Source organism: Lissotriton helveticus, chromosome 5_1 (genome assembly GCF_964261635.1).
Source record: "Lissotriton helveticus chromosome 5_1, aLisHel1.1, whole genome shotgun sequence".
Lineage (NCBI taxonomy): Eukaryota > Metazoa > Chordata > Amphibia > Caudata > Salamandridae > Lissotriton > Lissotriton helveticus.
This window is the reverse complement of record NC_136065.1, coordinates 1,226,201,082-1,226,215,255: the sequence shown is the minus strand read 5'-3', so window position 1 is coordinate 1,226,215,255 and position 14,174 is coordinate 1,226,201,082. Positions and strand designations below refer to the sequence as shown.

Sequence of the window (14,174 nt, the reverse complement as noted above, 5' to 3'; positions counted from 1 at the left end):
GGGCTGATAGGTCTAACACGCGCCCCCCTCCCCCCCCAGCTGAAAGTGGGGAGAGCTACCCAACCCCTTCGGAGTCCTCATCACTAAGGCGGAAATACCTAGAGAGACCGTCTGCATTGGCGTGGTCCACTCCAGGCCGATGTTCCACCCGGAAGTCCATTCCCTGTAGGGAGATGGACCATCTCAACAGCTTGGGATTTTCTCCCTTCATTTGCATCAGCCATTGAAGGGGTCGGTGGTCGGTCTGAAGCATGAAGTGCGAGCCAAACAGGTATGGCCGCAACCTCTTCAGAGCCCATACCACTGCAAAGGCTTCCCGCTCAATTGCACTCCACTTCTGTTCCCGGGGAAGCAGTCTCCTAGATAGAAAGACAACAGGTTGATCCAGACCCTCTTCATTTAGTTGCAATAACACTGCCCCAATGCCATGCTCTGAATGCCATGCTCTGATGCATCTGTCTGGTCGATGAACTCCTTGGAGAAATCTGGGGCCCTCAGGACCGGTGCTGCACACATTGCTTGTTTCAGCTTCTCAAAGGCTTGCTGACAAGCCTCTGTCCAGACTACCCGTCGCGGTTGTTTCTTGGATGTGAGCTCAGTGAGGGGCGCTACAATAGTGCCATACCCCTTCACAAAGCGACGGTGGTAACCTGTGAGGCCCAGGAAGGCTCGTACCTCAGTTTGGGTATTGGGGGTTCCCAGGCCATGATTGCCTCAATCTTTGCCTGGAGGGGCTGCACCGCTCCCCTGCCCACCAAGTGGCCTAGGTACACAACCGACCCCTGCCCGATCTGACATTTACTGGCTTTGATTGTCAAGCCAGCCTGTTTCAGGGCCTGGAGAACAGCTTGTAGGTGACACAAATGGTCCTTCCAACTGCTGCTAAAGACAGCAATCTCATCCAGGTAAGCACCGGAGAAAGCCTCCATTCCAGAAAGGACCTGGTTCACCAGCCGCTGAAAAGTGGCAGGGGCGTTCTTGAGCCCAAAGGGCATCACACAGAACTGGTAGTGGCCCTCAGGCGTGGAGAAGGCTGACCTCTCCTTTGCTCCATCTGTAAGGGAGATCTGCCAGTACCCTGAAGTAAGGTCAAAGGTACTCAGGTATTGGGCAGCTCCCAGCCGGTCAATAAGTTCATCCGCCTTAGGGATCGGATGTGCATCAGTCTTAGTCACTGAGTTCAGTCCCCGGTAATCCACACAGAACCTCAGTTCTGGAGTGGTACCTGGTGGGACAGCTTTTGGTACTAGAACCACCGGACTGGACCAGGGGCTACTAGAAGGTTCAATGACTCCCAGCTCCAGCATCTTGGTAACCTCACCGTGGATGCTGGCCTTCACCTTGTCTGACAGCCGGTAGGTCTTAGACTTCACTGGTGGGCTGTCTCCTGTGTCCACATCATGGGTACACAGGTGGGTCCTTCCCGGAACAAGGGAGAACAGCGAGGAGTACTGCTCCAAGACCTGGCGGCAGTCCTCTCGCTGCTCAGGAGTAAGGGATGGGGAAAGAATCACTCCGTCCACCGACCCATCCTTTTCCTGAGACGAAAAGAGATCAGGGAGAGGCTCGCTTTCTGCTTCCTCTGCTCCATCAGTCACCATCATCAAGATGACCTCGGGCCTCTCATGGTGGGGTTTGAGGCGGTTAGCATGCAGCACCTGTAGGGGCTGTCGAGGGGTCTTAAGGTCCACCAGGTAGGTGGCCTTACCCTTCTTCTCCTTCACCTCAAGGGGCCTGTCCAGCGATCTTGGAGGGCACTTAGCTCTCCAGGTTCCATCACCCACACTTTCTGGCCAGGCTCCAACTCCACAGGGTGAGCATTGTGGTCATACCACTCTCATTACTGCTTGACTGGCTTCCAAGTTGTCAGAAGCTTGCTTCCACAACTTTGCCATTTGGCTCCGGATGGCCAGCATGTAGCTCACCACATCCTGGGGAAGCTTTCTGGGAGACTTTTCCCATCCATCCTTCACCAGGCTGAGAGGTCCACGCACAGGATGCCCATACAGAAGCTCGAAGGGGCTGAAGCCCACTCCTTTCTGTGGCACTTCCCTGTAGGAAAACAGCAAACAGGGTAGGACGACGTCCCATTTCCTCCGCAGGCTCTCAGGCAGATTTCTTATCATGCCTTTCAAGGTCTTGTTGAACCTTTCCACCAGATCATTGGTCTGTGGGTGATAAGGAGTGGTAAACCGGTAGGTAACTCCACACTCTTTCCACATAGCCCGCATGTACGCTGACATGAAGTTGGTCCCCCTGTCGGACACAACTTCCTTGGGGAAACCCACTTGGGTAAAGATCTCCATCAGGGCCCTAGCCACTACAGGTGCAGTGACAGTCCTCAGAGGAATTGCCTCTGGGTACCGCGTGGCGTGATCCACCAGAACCAGGATAAACCTGTGACCAGCTGTAGTGGGTGGATCCAATGGCCCCACAATGTCGATGCCCACCCTTTCAAAGGGGGTGCTAACGACAGGAAGTGGTTCCAGGGGAGCCTTCAGCTTCACCCCTGTCTTCCCACTGGCTTGACAGGATACACACGTCCGACAGTATGTGTCGGATGCCAGTTTCATCTGAGGCCAGTAAAAGTGGGGGACAAGCCGGGCAAAGGTCTTGTCCTGTCCTAAGTGTCCTGCCAAGGGAATTTCATGAGCCAATTCTAGAAGAAAGGCTCGGTATCGTTGTGGGACTACCAAGGCCCGTGATGAACCGGGCAAAGGTACCTTGGGTTCACTGTAGAGGAGTCCGTCCTCCCAGTAAATATGGTAGTGCCCTGCAACGTTCCCTGCTGCCTGGGCTTCGGCCTGTCGCCTCAGTCCCTCAAGGGTAGGGCACTCCTTCTGGCCCTTACACAACTCCTCCCTGGTAGGCCCTCCTTCCACATGCCACTCAGCAGGGATAGGTAAGTCCTCCAGGGAGACTACTTCCCCCTCCACGGACTCCTGGCCCACCACCGCATGTGGCCGATCTGTCTCATGGGGCGTGGAAGCCGAAGCAGGCTTTTCCAGTCTTCGGGTCTTTCCCTTTTTGGCAGCGGGCTGGGCCATTGTTCCAGGCTCCAGCCCAGGCGAACTCCCTCTCCGGGTAGTCGCAGACCTTGTGCTTGCACAGGCCCAGTCAGGTGTACCCAGCATCTCCGAATGAGTCCGGTATTCCACCTCCTTCCAAGCATTGTGCTCCATGTCATTTCCCAACAGACAATCGACTGGCACGGCAGGGCTTACGGCAACTCGAAGTGACTGCCCTTCCCACTCAAAGGGAACCTCGGCCACAGGGTAGTGGCCCAATCTGCCGTCAGCCATCGCGGCGGAGTACATGTGGAATCACCTGCTCTGGAGACACCAGTTGACTCCTTACCATAGTCATACTGGCTCCTGTGTCTCTCAGAGCTTCGCCTCTTTGGCCATTGATGGTGACCCACTGCCCATACTTTACAGTATTTGAGGGCACCTGGATCTTAGGAACCATCTCCCGATCTCCCAGGGACACCAAGGTGACACCCGCCCACTCACCCCCCTTATCTAAGGGCAACTCCTCCCCGAGCACTACACTAGCTACTCCCGGGGCTTTTCCTCCGGTGGGAGGGGGTGGTCCCTTCTAATGTCCAACACCACCACACTCAAAGCAGTGGCCAACCCTTGGCTGCTGACTTTGGCCAGGATGAGGGTTTCTGGGCGGATTAGCCTTAGGGGTGAATCCTGTTCCCTTTCCCTGGAAACTGTTTTGGGGGCCTTTGGAGAACTCCCTCTTTTTATCTCCCCCCTCTTTCTTCTGGGGGGCGCCCTGTCCGACCCTTTGGGAATCCCCTCCAGTCCCCTTTGAGGACACCCGGGTACTTGCCCAGTTGTCCGCCTCCTCTGCAAGCTTCCGGGGGTTGGTTAGCTTGCTGTCCACCAGGTGTTGACGCAGCTCGGGAAAACATTTCTCGAGTAGGTGCTCCTTGAGTATAAGGTCATATAACCCCTCATAGTCCCCCACCTCGCTGCCTTGCACCCAGCCCTCTAATGCCTTCTTTGCGTAGTCCAGGAAATCCACCCAATTCTGTGTGCCTAGTTTGTGACTACCCCTAAACTTTTGACGGTATTTTTCTGGAGTCAGTCCAAACTTCTTGATCAGCGCCACTTTCATGGTGGGGTAGTGGGTCTGCTCTTCCTGGTCTAGAGCTAAAAGTGTATCCCTCCCTGCAGGAGGCATGTATTTCTACAAGCCACCCCCCAGTGTTTTTCCAGGATCCCATGGGCTCTTAACGAGACCTCATAGGCGGCCAGCCACTTGGCGATGTCATCCCCTGTACTGTAGCTGGCGACTACATCCTTAGGTAGGTAAGGTCTGGGTTCCCTGGTCACATCCTTTTATTCGCTGCCACCATTTGGAGAACTGGGAGTCCCTGCCTGTAGGGCCTTGAGATCTAACTCTCTGAGTTTCAACTCGTGAGCCATCCTCTGCTCCTCTTTCTCCTTTTCCAACTTGGCTAACTCCCACTTTAGCTGTCTTTTTTCCCTCCTGTCCGCTAGTTCGGCTTCAGTCAAGCTTCTCGCGGAGACACTGCTGCCCTCTCTTGAGAGTGTTCTGGGACCTGTCAGTAAGTTCTCCCTCTCAGATTGGAACAGCACATCTACCCCGATGACAGTTTCCCAGTCTGTTTCCTCCTCCTCCTTCCCATCTGGGTGGGCTGCCACCCACGCCCTCAAGCTGGTTTGAAGCTCCCCCTTCTTGGCACCACGCTTGAAGAACACTCCCATATTTTGACAAAATTCACAGAGTTGAGCCATATTATAGGTTTCTAACTCCTCCAGTGCGAATTCCATTGTGCCACAAAGAGTGCGGGACAGCCACTTAGAAGGAATAATTTCAGAGGGTAACTAGACGCTTCCTCCACCCACCACCAGGAGTAAATTTGGAAAAACAAAATTATAATTAGGGAGTCCGCCAGGAGAAAACTCCAGGTGTAGGCCTGTGGAGTACACTTTGTTACTTTAGAGTGGACGCAAACGCAGTTCAAATCCCACCGCTGCCACCAATTATGTTGGACCTGGGGTTATCAGTCTACATAGGGTAGCTTGGCACAAAGTAGGACGGCCTATCCCAAAGGCACATGTGTAAAGTTTGCGTCACACCCTTCAGTAACATAACGTCCATCCACTCAAAAATAAAGACACTACACCAGTTTTAGAAAAATACGGGCTGTTTTATAAAAATATGCAGTTAATAGGTTCTCTTTTAATTAGGTTCTCAATTGCTTCTCAAGTCATTAAATTAACATTTTTAGACGTTACTATTGGATCACTTCTAATCATAACAGCATATCATGTCATTTGATTTCCTTATTAAAGCAGACCTCGTTTTGATATAGCATTAATATGAGAGGTAACTGTGAAAATCCATTTCCATCAGAGACTTATTTCCATACAAAAATGGGAGCCATAGTCTGTATAAGCAGTTCTGTAACAATTCACACATTAGAAAACCAAGCAGTTATATGCAGTAAATAATAAGCAGAAGAATGCCTAGAAGCGTTAGCATGTAGTCATCCGTGCAATTCATTCACTAAATGAGGGCAGCTCAAGGGTTAACTTGACAGTGTATTATGATTCACACAGTTAGATAAGCCTAGCTCTTCTCTTCCTTAACCACTTGGATGCTAAGGCATGTCCAACGATTTCAATGTAATTTCCATTGAAATGAATGGGCACTCCATGACGAGCTGAGCTCGTCATCAGCATGGAAGGGGTTACCAACCATCATGCCAGTTCCAGACAGCAGCAGTCAGCCAGAGAAAGTTCCTCAGCCCTCAGAACCTGCGTAGTCAGGAAGACTCCACGGTGTACCCCTGTTGGTCTCCTTTCCCTGGGCCCACCATTCACCCTTTCCTTCCGGGGCCAGGGGGTCTGTCCAGTTCGAGTTCGGTAGAGGCTATGAGCGCTATGCCTCCCCTCCCACTGAGCCCAGCGCCCTGCTTACTTTAAGCGTGAAGCTCGGTCAGGCTTTGGATCACTGAAGGCAGGTCGCGCTCTGATTTCCACCTTCCCAGCGGCTTCCGTGCAATTTCCCCACACGCCCACACTGAGGGTCAACTCCACCCTCAGCTCCTCCGGCCCCGCCTCACAACTTCTGGCGCTCGTCTCCTCAACGCCAGCCGGCCGCTCCGCTCAAGCCTCTGCAAACGGAAAGCCAGTCCTGAGGCGGCGCTCTCCCCCCCCCCCCTTCCTCTGTCAACACCGGCGCAGAGGAACCTCACGACAGGGGGACTAGTGCTCACACGGCACCCGCGGCACATTCTCCTCAGAGGCTCGACCCGGGCTGACTGCGATGAGTCATTAGGGACGCCGAGAGCGCGGGACAGCCCAGGGGCGATGAACCCACACAATGCCCAGTACGGAGGTAAGCTCTGATGAGAGGCGTTTAAGACAGCTGAGTGGCTGGATGCGCCCGAGCTCCAGGCGTCAACAAGAGAGAGGGGAAATACGGCAGAGATCCCAGTCGCTGAGGGAATCCCACTGCTTTGCCACTATAGTCTAGCAGTTAGGGGGGGGGGTTGTCTCCTCAGAAGGGCCCGACTTCTTGGGAATACTCCCCGATATTTAGACGGGTCCTGCCACTCTTACTTGTGAGCTTCACTGGGTTCTGGTCCAGCGCTCCTTGCTGGAGGATAGGACACCCTTCACAGGTACCTCACGAAGGATGTAAGGTGTCAGCTCCGCCAGGTCAGATCTATGGTCAAGGGGGGGCGTCAGGCAGTGAAGGAAAAGCAGCCCCCAGAGGCTGTCAGGTCCTCTCTCACGCGCCCACCTCCTCAGACCTCAGCCTGGACTCTAGCTGGCTTCCACCCGGTGTGTTCTCTGACTCTCCTTTCTCCACTCAAAATGGCCGCACAACGTTCCAATATTTATAGCCCAGGTCCAGAGGGTCTAGGGTGGACCAGAAAGTTCTGGAACTCCTCATTATACCCAATGTCACCGGGTTCTAAGGTAACAGTTGTGGCAGTTGGAAGCCACCATTTTCTGGGTCTATTAGTTTCAGTCAGAGAGGCACCTAGGATAGAAAAAAAAACTATAAGGTCAAGGAGTGCCTAACCCCTAGGTCAACACCCAAAAATTCCAGTGGACATAAAAATAAAGGGATATGAGGGGCAAAAAGGGGACAAAATAAATAAATGACAGGAGGGACCACCCAAAGGGCTGACAGGTCTAACAAGGTGCTAATAATGAAGTACTAATTTAACATTAAACTTGCACATATCCTACTTTTAAATACTAGGCACCCTGCTTTTAAGGGCAGTAACACCCTTTCAAAGGAAGGTTTAGGCCTGTCCTAAGAGTTCATTTTGACAGAAAGAATTAGCAATTTTAAATCTGCACATCTTGGCTAAAATTGGTAGTCCTTGAGACAGGTTTTACAGTGCTCCTGCCTTAAGTAGCACAATGAAGCTGAAGCCCACTGACAACATTCAATTTACCGGCCCGGACTACACTTGATACCATATAAGAGGGACTTACAAGCAAATTATACAAGCATTGGCATAGGCAATAGGTCTCGCTTTTGGGCACTTATAAGTATTTAGTTATGCAGCAGAATATCCTTGCTGCAAGAACATCAACTCTTGCATGGCTAAAAATGTTCAGAACAGTGACAAAAAAAGTAATGGTGGGTCCCTTGGGCTTGTCGAGCAAAGTTGAAAGCCTATGCAATATCCTACAGAGATACTACTTACTAAGTTGTGGCGATGAGAACAAAGGGGTTGGCTAACAGGACCTCCTTGCCATAGCTCTTTCCTGATGATGCCCCGGGTTTAAAGGTAGAACTAGAATCAACTTGATTTTTCCCATCATTTAAATTTCACAAAACCTACAGTCCAGCAACTTGGGCCAGTGTACACAGTTTGTAAGTGTCCGCCTTGCTTTTCAGCCAGAAGTTTGAAGCATCACGGCAGTGCATCACACTTCTTTTAGCATATGCTCGCTACAAGACAACACATAACATGGGGCCGAGTTGCGAGCCCCGGTCATAATCCTGGGACCCCACATATCAGATTTATGAATTCTGGGGATTCTATAGGACCCAGTAAATACCGGGTTTGATAACATCCACAACGCCAGGATACATTTCAGGAGGTTAAATCTGTGACATTTGGAAAATTATGCCTGGAACATACCATGACTTGTGTATTTTGGTGCCGCAAGCCCAAAAATCCATTTATCCCCATTGTGTGGGCAAAACTTGTACTTATCATACACCTTAAAATCTGAACACATTTGTGTCGGATTATATTTTTGTGTGCGATAATTATCGCACAAGATACCAGGACGCATATAATGAGGACTATTTTACACCAGTTGCTGCAAAATACAACCAGAACATGTTAAAGAATTGTTCATGCAGAATCGTTGGGAAAAATGTTAATTGTGTTTAAATCATATTAACACACATTTGTCAAGTTCCACTTATTCAGAGCAATGCGGTAATACCACATTACTTTGTGAAAACTGGAAGTAACTCCTTTGCCAATAAATGCGGAAAACCTGATATTCACAGGGTTCCCACAAGTTAGTATTTACTCGTGTAGAAAAGCAAAAATCTGGATCATAGCAAAGTAATTACTGAATCACGGCGTTACCTAAGCTTTAGCTCGCCGATTTAAATACGTGCAAAGAAATATATATATATATATATTTTTTACAGTTTAAGATTAGTAACTCCTGTTTGCTTCCAAGAAGTGTTTGCTTTGCAAGCTCACCGTCTCGGCACAGGCTGCCTCGCTTGGAAAACAAACATGAAAATTAGACGTTGAAAGGGAAACAGGGCCTGGTGACCCTATTGGTGTTTACTTGTGTGACTAAGAAAACAAGCATTGGCCGCGCTGACGTAAAAGTAACGCAGCGCGGCCATGAAAGCGAAAGTCATCTCGATCGCATTGAAAGCTAAAGTGATCGCGATGACGCGCTAAAGCACGCGAGGGATGCGCGTGCAGCAGTTATTGGAGAGGCTGAGCAGGGCGCGCGCGCTTGTGCGCGTGACCACCAGCTGGTGGCCGCTTTGGGAGAACTTCAAAAAGCCGCTTACTAAAAGTCTCGACAGAGCAGCGCATGTGCCGACTCAGGAGAGACCTAATAAACCAATAAGGTGTATGCCAATTTACCATGTTGAAATGAGGAGCCCACGCAGGGGTAAAATGCACAGAGTTCTACAGCCAGCAAAAACAGAGTTCAGAAGGAAAAAAAAAACAGGGAGACTCTACAGAAAGGGAAAATTTCCAACAATGAGACACTATCAAATAAATACTTTTATACTGGAGAACATTTGGAAGGAAAACACTTAAACTAAAGGTACACTGGCGGAAGTACTAAGGGGAATAAATTAAAACTGATAGGGACATTGTGAAAAAGGTTTTACAAGGGAAATGGGACAGTACTAAGGCAAACTTCCACAGAATTAGCTGCCACCCTCAAGAGTGGTTTTAAAATAGTGACTATTGCAATTATCAGAGGAACATTCTTACAACAGGAGTTCTGAAAAGATATGTTTGTAACATAAGTACAGAGAATAATGAGCTTGCAAGAGAATTCTGACAAGTGGAAAGAGCTTCAATGGAAATCTGATTAGGGACTACACCAAGAAGGAGGTCTCAATAGGGAAAATGTTTAAAACAGGAGCTCTAAATACAAAAGTATGCTTATAACAGGGAGGCTTACAAGAGCATTTGAATATGTGGACTTCACCAGTAGCCATACTCTAAATATATCCTTAGAATGTGGCATCTCACCTCTGTTTGCACTCCTGTACTTTTTGCACCTCCTTGAGTGGTATCGACCGAAGAGGATCCTTGTCCTATAGGAAAGGAGACAAACAAATACAATTATTGTGCACTTAGGGGCTTCATGCTTGAAAACACGTAACCAAATAAGGGAAAAAAGTTCACGATGATTAGGGCACTTGTAGTCCTTTTCTGCCACTTTCCAGTTGTTTGCAACTGTGGACATTACCAGCTTAAAGAAAGTAGTCACTTAAACAGTTTAGATGGCTACACTGTTTTTTCCACACCCCAACCCATGACTCATAGACATGCATTACTAACTTTTCCCACCAAGTTCCAGTTCCAACATACTTGGTTAAAGGAAGGCACTCTTCACAGTTGCCTGGAGAGAAACATATTGTGTATAAATGGTCCATAAGGAGGGACAAGCGCAGTCACTATGGAGGTAGTTATTTCTTTACCTTGTCATCCTACTGTTCTTAATTCCGGAAAACGGAAATCTGGGATTGGGGGGGTGGGAGGCGCACATGCCCAACCAGACTTAGTACATAGGCAACATATGAACTCCTTGTTGAAACATGTATCCTTCCTAGAAGATGCATGAAAAGAACAATGCTTAAAAATATAATACAGCTAACTGTTATGCAGTTATCTGCAATGGGTATGTCTTTTATGAACCACTGATACGGTCTTTGGTCTGGTGGAGTAACAGTAAAGTATCAGTGGAGCAAAGAAGTCTTCAAATGCCATAACATTAAAAGAATGATACCTCTGTCAATGGTGCTTTTGTCACTTGAATGACAGAGGTAAGTATCCCATACCTATAAAATGTATGAGCTAGAGCTTGGAAAGAGCTTACTATCGCCAAATAGAATTTTACACCCCGTGGAGGAATCAAGTTGATGTGATAACTCCACAACAGAGGAGGCATGTGATCTACATATGACAGCAAGGAATATTTACTAGGTCAGATGCAAGTTTGTTACTACCTTTGAAACAATAATATGGCAGAAGAAGCATGTTCTTACAGGAGCTCATATGTAAGTCTTGCTTAAGACAAAGCTTGCAGACTTAACTATCCTAACGTAGAAAGCTTGCACCAGAAATTCGGCCTTTCAGGTAAAGTACCTAGGTCAATGTCACAAGACGCCATGGAATATGAGAGCTTATGCATGAATAAAACCAAGAGGATCCGACTACCTAACGGAAAGCTAGATGAGTAAGCCATCAAATGGAGTTTCACTGTATTCTTCCTTCTCAAAAAATAACTTGTCAACAGAGTTACTCAAGTATGTCACAATTGTTGAAATATATTCTTGCTTCTGCTTTTCAACGTATGCAGCACCGACAAGCAAACCCCACACAATTTAATTCCTTGCTCGCACTCTTTGTAGCTTACTTGAATGTTTTTAGAATTTTTTAATGTGCATCCCAGCTAATCCGTGACCCCACCAGTTCACGCTGAAAAAATATGCTCTTGCGATTCTCAATTAACTTGTTTATTCTCCTGCTAACTCAATTCAAAGGATACGGTCTGTAGGAACATTGACAGATTCATGGGGCTAAGCAGATCGCCACCAGAAATAATGTTGGCCCTGTATTAAACTGGTTTTCCACCCGTCTTAATGTTGTCTGGCATTCCAAAGGCTACTTTGGACACAATGAAGACATAATACTCTATTATTCTATATTCATACTATGTGCACTCAGAAGGATTGTTACTTATGCCTTAAACAGGGCGGCTGACTCCGGATCACGGGGGCTCACGGTTCGATCCCCGGCACCAGTGGCAGGTTAGCCCAGCACCTTGTGACTCGGGGCAAAAGCTCGCTTAATCTTCCTGACGGCCCCCAGCGCTGTGACACCTCACCTGAGGTAGCTGCGCGCTTTACAAATGCTGGTATTATTATTTATATGCTCTGCATACTCCTGCTATCTACTGCTGGACTCCGCTGTTTTGAAGATGTCTTTCGAGTTACAAGATCTTTGCGACTCTTCCTCTGGTAGTGAATGTGCATGGGCACTGAAACTATTGTTACGATTGTTTTCCACACAGTGGATGAGAGTAAATCTGGAGTAGTGCGTAGGATAGGACAGTGTCCGTTTGTGTAATACAAATAACTCTGTAGGTTGAAGAGATCTGTAGCAAACACTGGCTTCCGGGAAAGAGGGTGGGCGAATGTGAATTTACATCACTACATGCAACAAACCGGTGCTTAAAGGGTAACAATCCATTTGTAGCACGAGTGGCTGTAGAACCACATGCTCTGGATTGACTGTGATGCAGTACTCTCCTTAGCAATGGCTAAGCAGTGGATAGTGCAGAGGTCTGAAACAGAGACCTCAGGGCAGTTTGACCAACTCTAGCTCATTGCCTAGTAACAATATCCACACAATAATACTTTTTGAAGGTCTGTCGAGTGGAACATGTGGTAGTTTAGCAGATGTCATCTATGGGTATAGTCCTCTTAAAGTCCACAATGGCACCCTTCTTGCGAGTGGAGTGCTTTTGGCTTTAATGTAACAGGTCTGAATGCTTTTACCAATCCAACTGGCAATACACCTGCCTTGGATACATGGTGTCGTTTATGAGGCTGTGCAAAGGCAACAAAGGGCTGCTGTGTTTTACAAAAGGAATTGGTCCAATCTATACAATACATGACAGCACGTTTGATGTCAAGTCTGTGAAGTGCTCTCTCAGCTACTAAGTCAGGCTGTGGAAAGACGACTTGGAGCTCAATTGTTTGTTTAAGGTGGAATGAGTAGACCTCCTTAGGCAGCAACTTGGTGTTGGTGCTAAGATTCACTATGTCATTATGGACCTGGATGAATGGTTCCAGTAGTGCGAGGACCTGTAGCCCACTAATACTCCTAAGGGATATCATGGCTACCTGAAAGGTGACCTTCCAGGAGAGAAACTGCAATAGGCAAGAATACAGTGGTTCATGAGTGTGAGGAGTACACTATTCATATTCCAGACTGAGGCAGGTGGCACTCTAGATGGGATAAAGGCCTTAATAATAGGGATCTTGAAGACTGAAAGGTGTTCCCTGTTCTGCAGGTATGCAGCAATACCAGCTAAGTGCACCCGAATCAAGGTGTAGGCTAAAATCTGACTTTTGCAGGTTTAGGAAGGAGCAAATGTTTTCTTGTGTTTTAGGTATGAGAGGGTTTATGTGGCTCAAGGTACAGTAGTTGACAAACCAATTCCACTCAGCATTATAGGAGGTGTGTGGTAGGTCTGCTGGCTTCCTTCAGTATATCCATGCACTCAAAGTAAGTTTAGGTAACCAAACTCTAGAACCTCAGGAGCCAAATCAATAGCTTCAGGTGCCTGAGGTCTGGGTGTTTTAACCTGCCTTGATTTTGTCTCAGAAGATCCAGCCTGTTGGTGAGATTCTCGTATAAGGCAAATGACATTTCAGGAGGGATGTTTTGCTGGAGTTTCCTTACCACGCATAGTAGACGTGGAGAGGAGCAAAAGTGTATGGAAAGATCCCTGATCAGTTTACCTACAGAGCATTTCCCATGGACTGCAGGTGTGGAAATTTGGAGGCGAAGTTTGGATATTTAGCTTTTTTGCACATGGCGAAAAAGTCTGTTTGGGGTCCCCACCGAATAAAGTAAGGGAGTAGGACTTGCGAGTGGAGTTCACACTCATTGACTTGTTGCTGCATCCAGCTGAGTAAGTCAACAAAATTGGTGTCCACCCAGGGAGATACTCCATCAGGAAGTGTACTTAGTGGTAGACCGCACAATGCCAAATTTGTTGCACTTGTGCTGACAATTGAGGAGAATGTGTGTCACCTTGCTTTTGTACGTAAAACATGGCGGTCATGTTGTCAGTCCGCACAAGGACCACTTCCCTCTGAATGTTCAGAGAGAAAAGTTTTGCGGGCTAGGTGCATGGCTAACAGTTTTAGATGGTTAATGTGGAGAACCAGTTGATGAGGTTGCCACAGTCCCTGGACTGTCATGTCATTCAGATGTGCCCTCCCCCATCCAGCGAGTCATGTGTCTGAACTGCCCCACAACAGATTGTGGCTTTCCACCACTGCATAGAGTGATGGGTTTGGTCCTTATCAGAAATAGGTCCTCCCAATGACACTCAGCTTGAGACCACTAATCTGAAGGAAAATGCTACTTACCAGTATGCATCTGTTCTTGGCATGTAAGGCTGCAGAGCCACACACTAGTGCATAGATTGCCATCTGGTGGTGGGCCCGGATGATTACACTTTGTTGTCTTGGAAGAGTCTTTGTTTGGTAGATGACTCCTTCAATAGAGCGTAGTGCACATGGGCAACTACTCCATCTTCAGATTGTTTTTCGCCATTGGGGAAATGATGGAGTTGTAAGAGTACAGAAAAAGATGTCCATGTCTTGTATATCTAACTAAGATATTACTGGAACAGATATAGGTA

At 48.0% G+C, this 14,174-nt stretch overlaps 1 protein-coding gene across 4 annotated transcripts in view; it reads right to left on the bottom strand.

Moving 5' to 3' along the window:
* The window catches only part of PLEKHA1 (pleckstrin homology domain containing A1), a 486,448-nt gene that overhangs the window by 186,692 nt on the left and 285,582 nt on the right, over window positions 1-14,174 (bottom strand). For all 4 annotated transcript variants that reach the window (XM_078643947.1, XM_078643949.1, XM_078643950.1 and 1 more), the window contains exon 9: window positions 9,761-9,825. In XM_078643947.1, coding sequence (XP_078500073.1) covers window positions 9,761-9,825 — 65 coding nt within the window. The remainder of the gene's footprint in view (window positions 1-9,760; window positions 9,826-14,174) is intronic.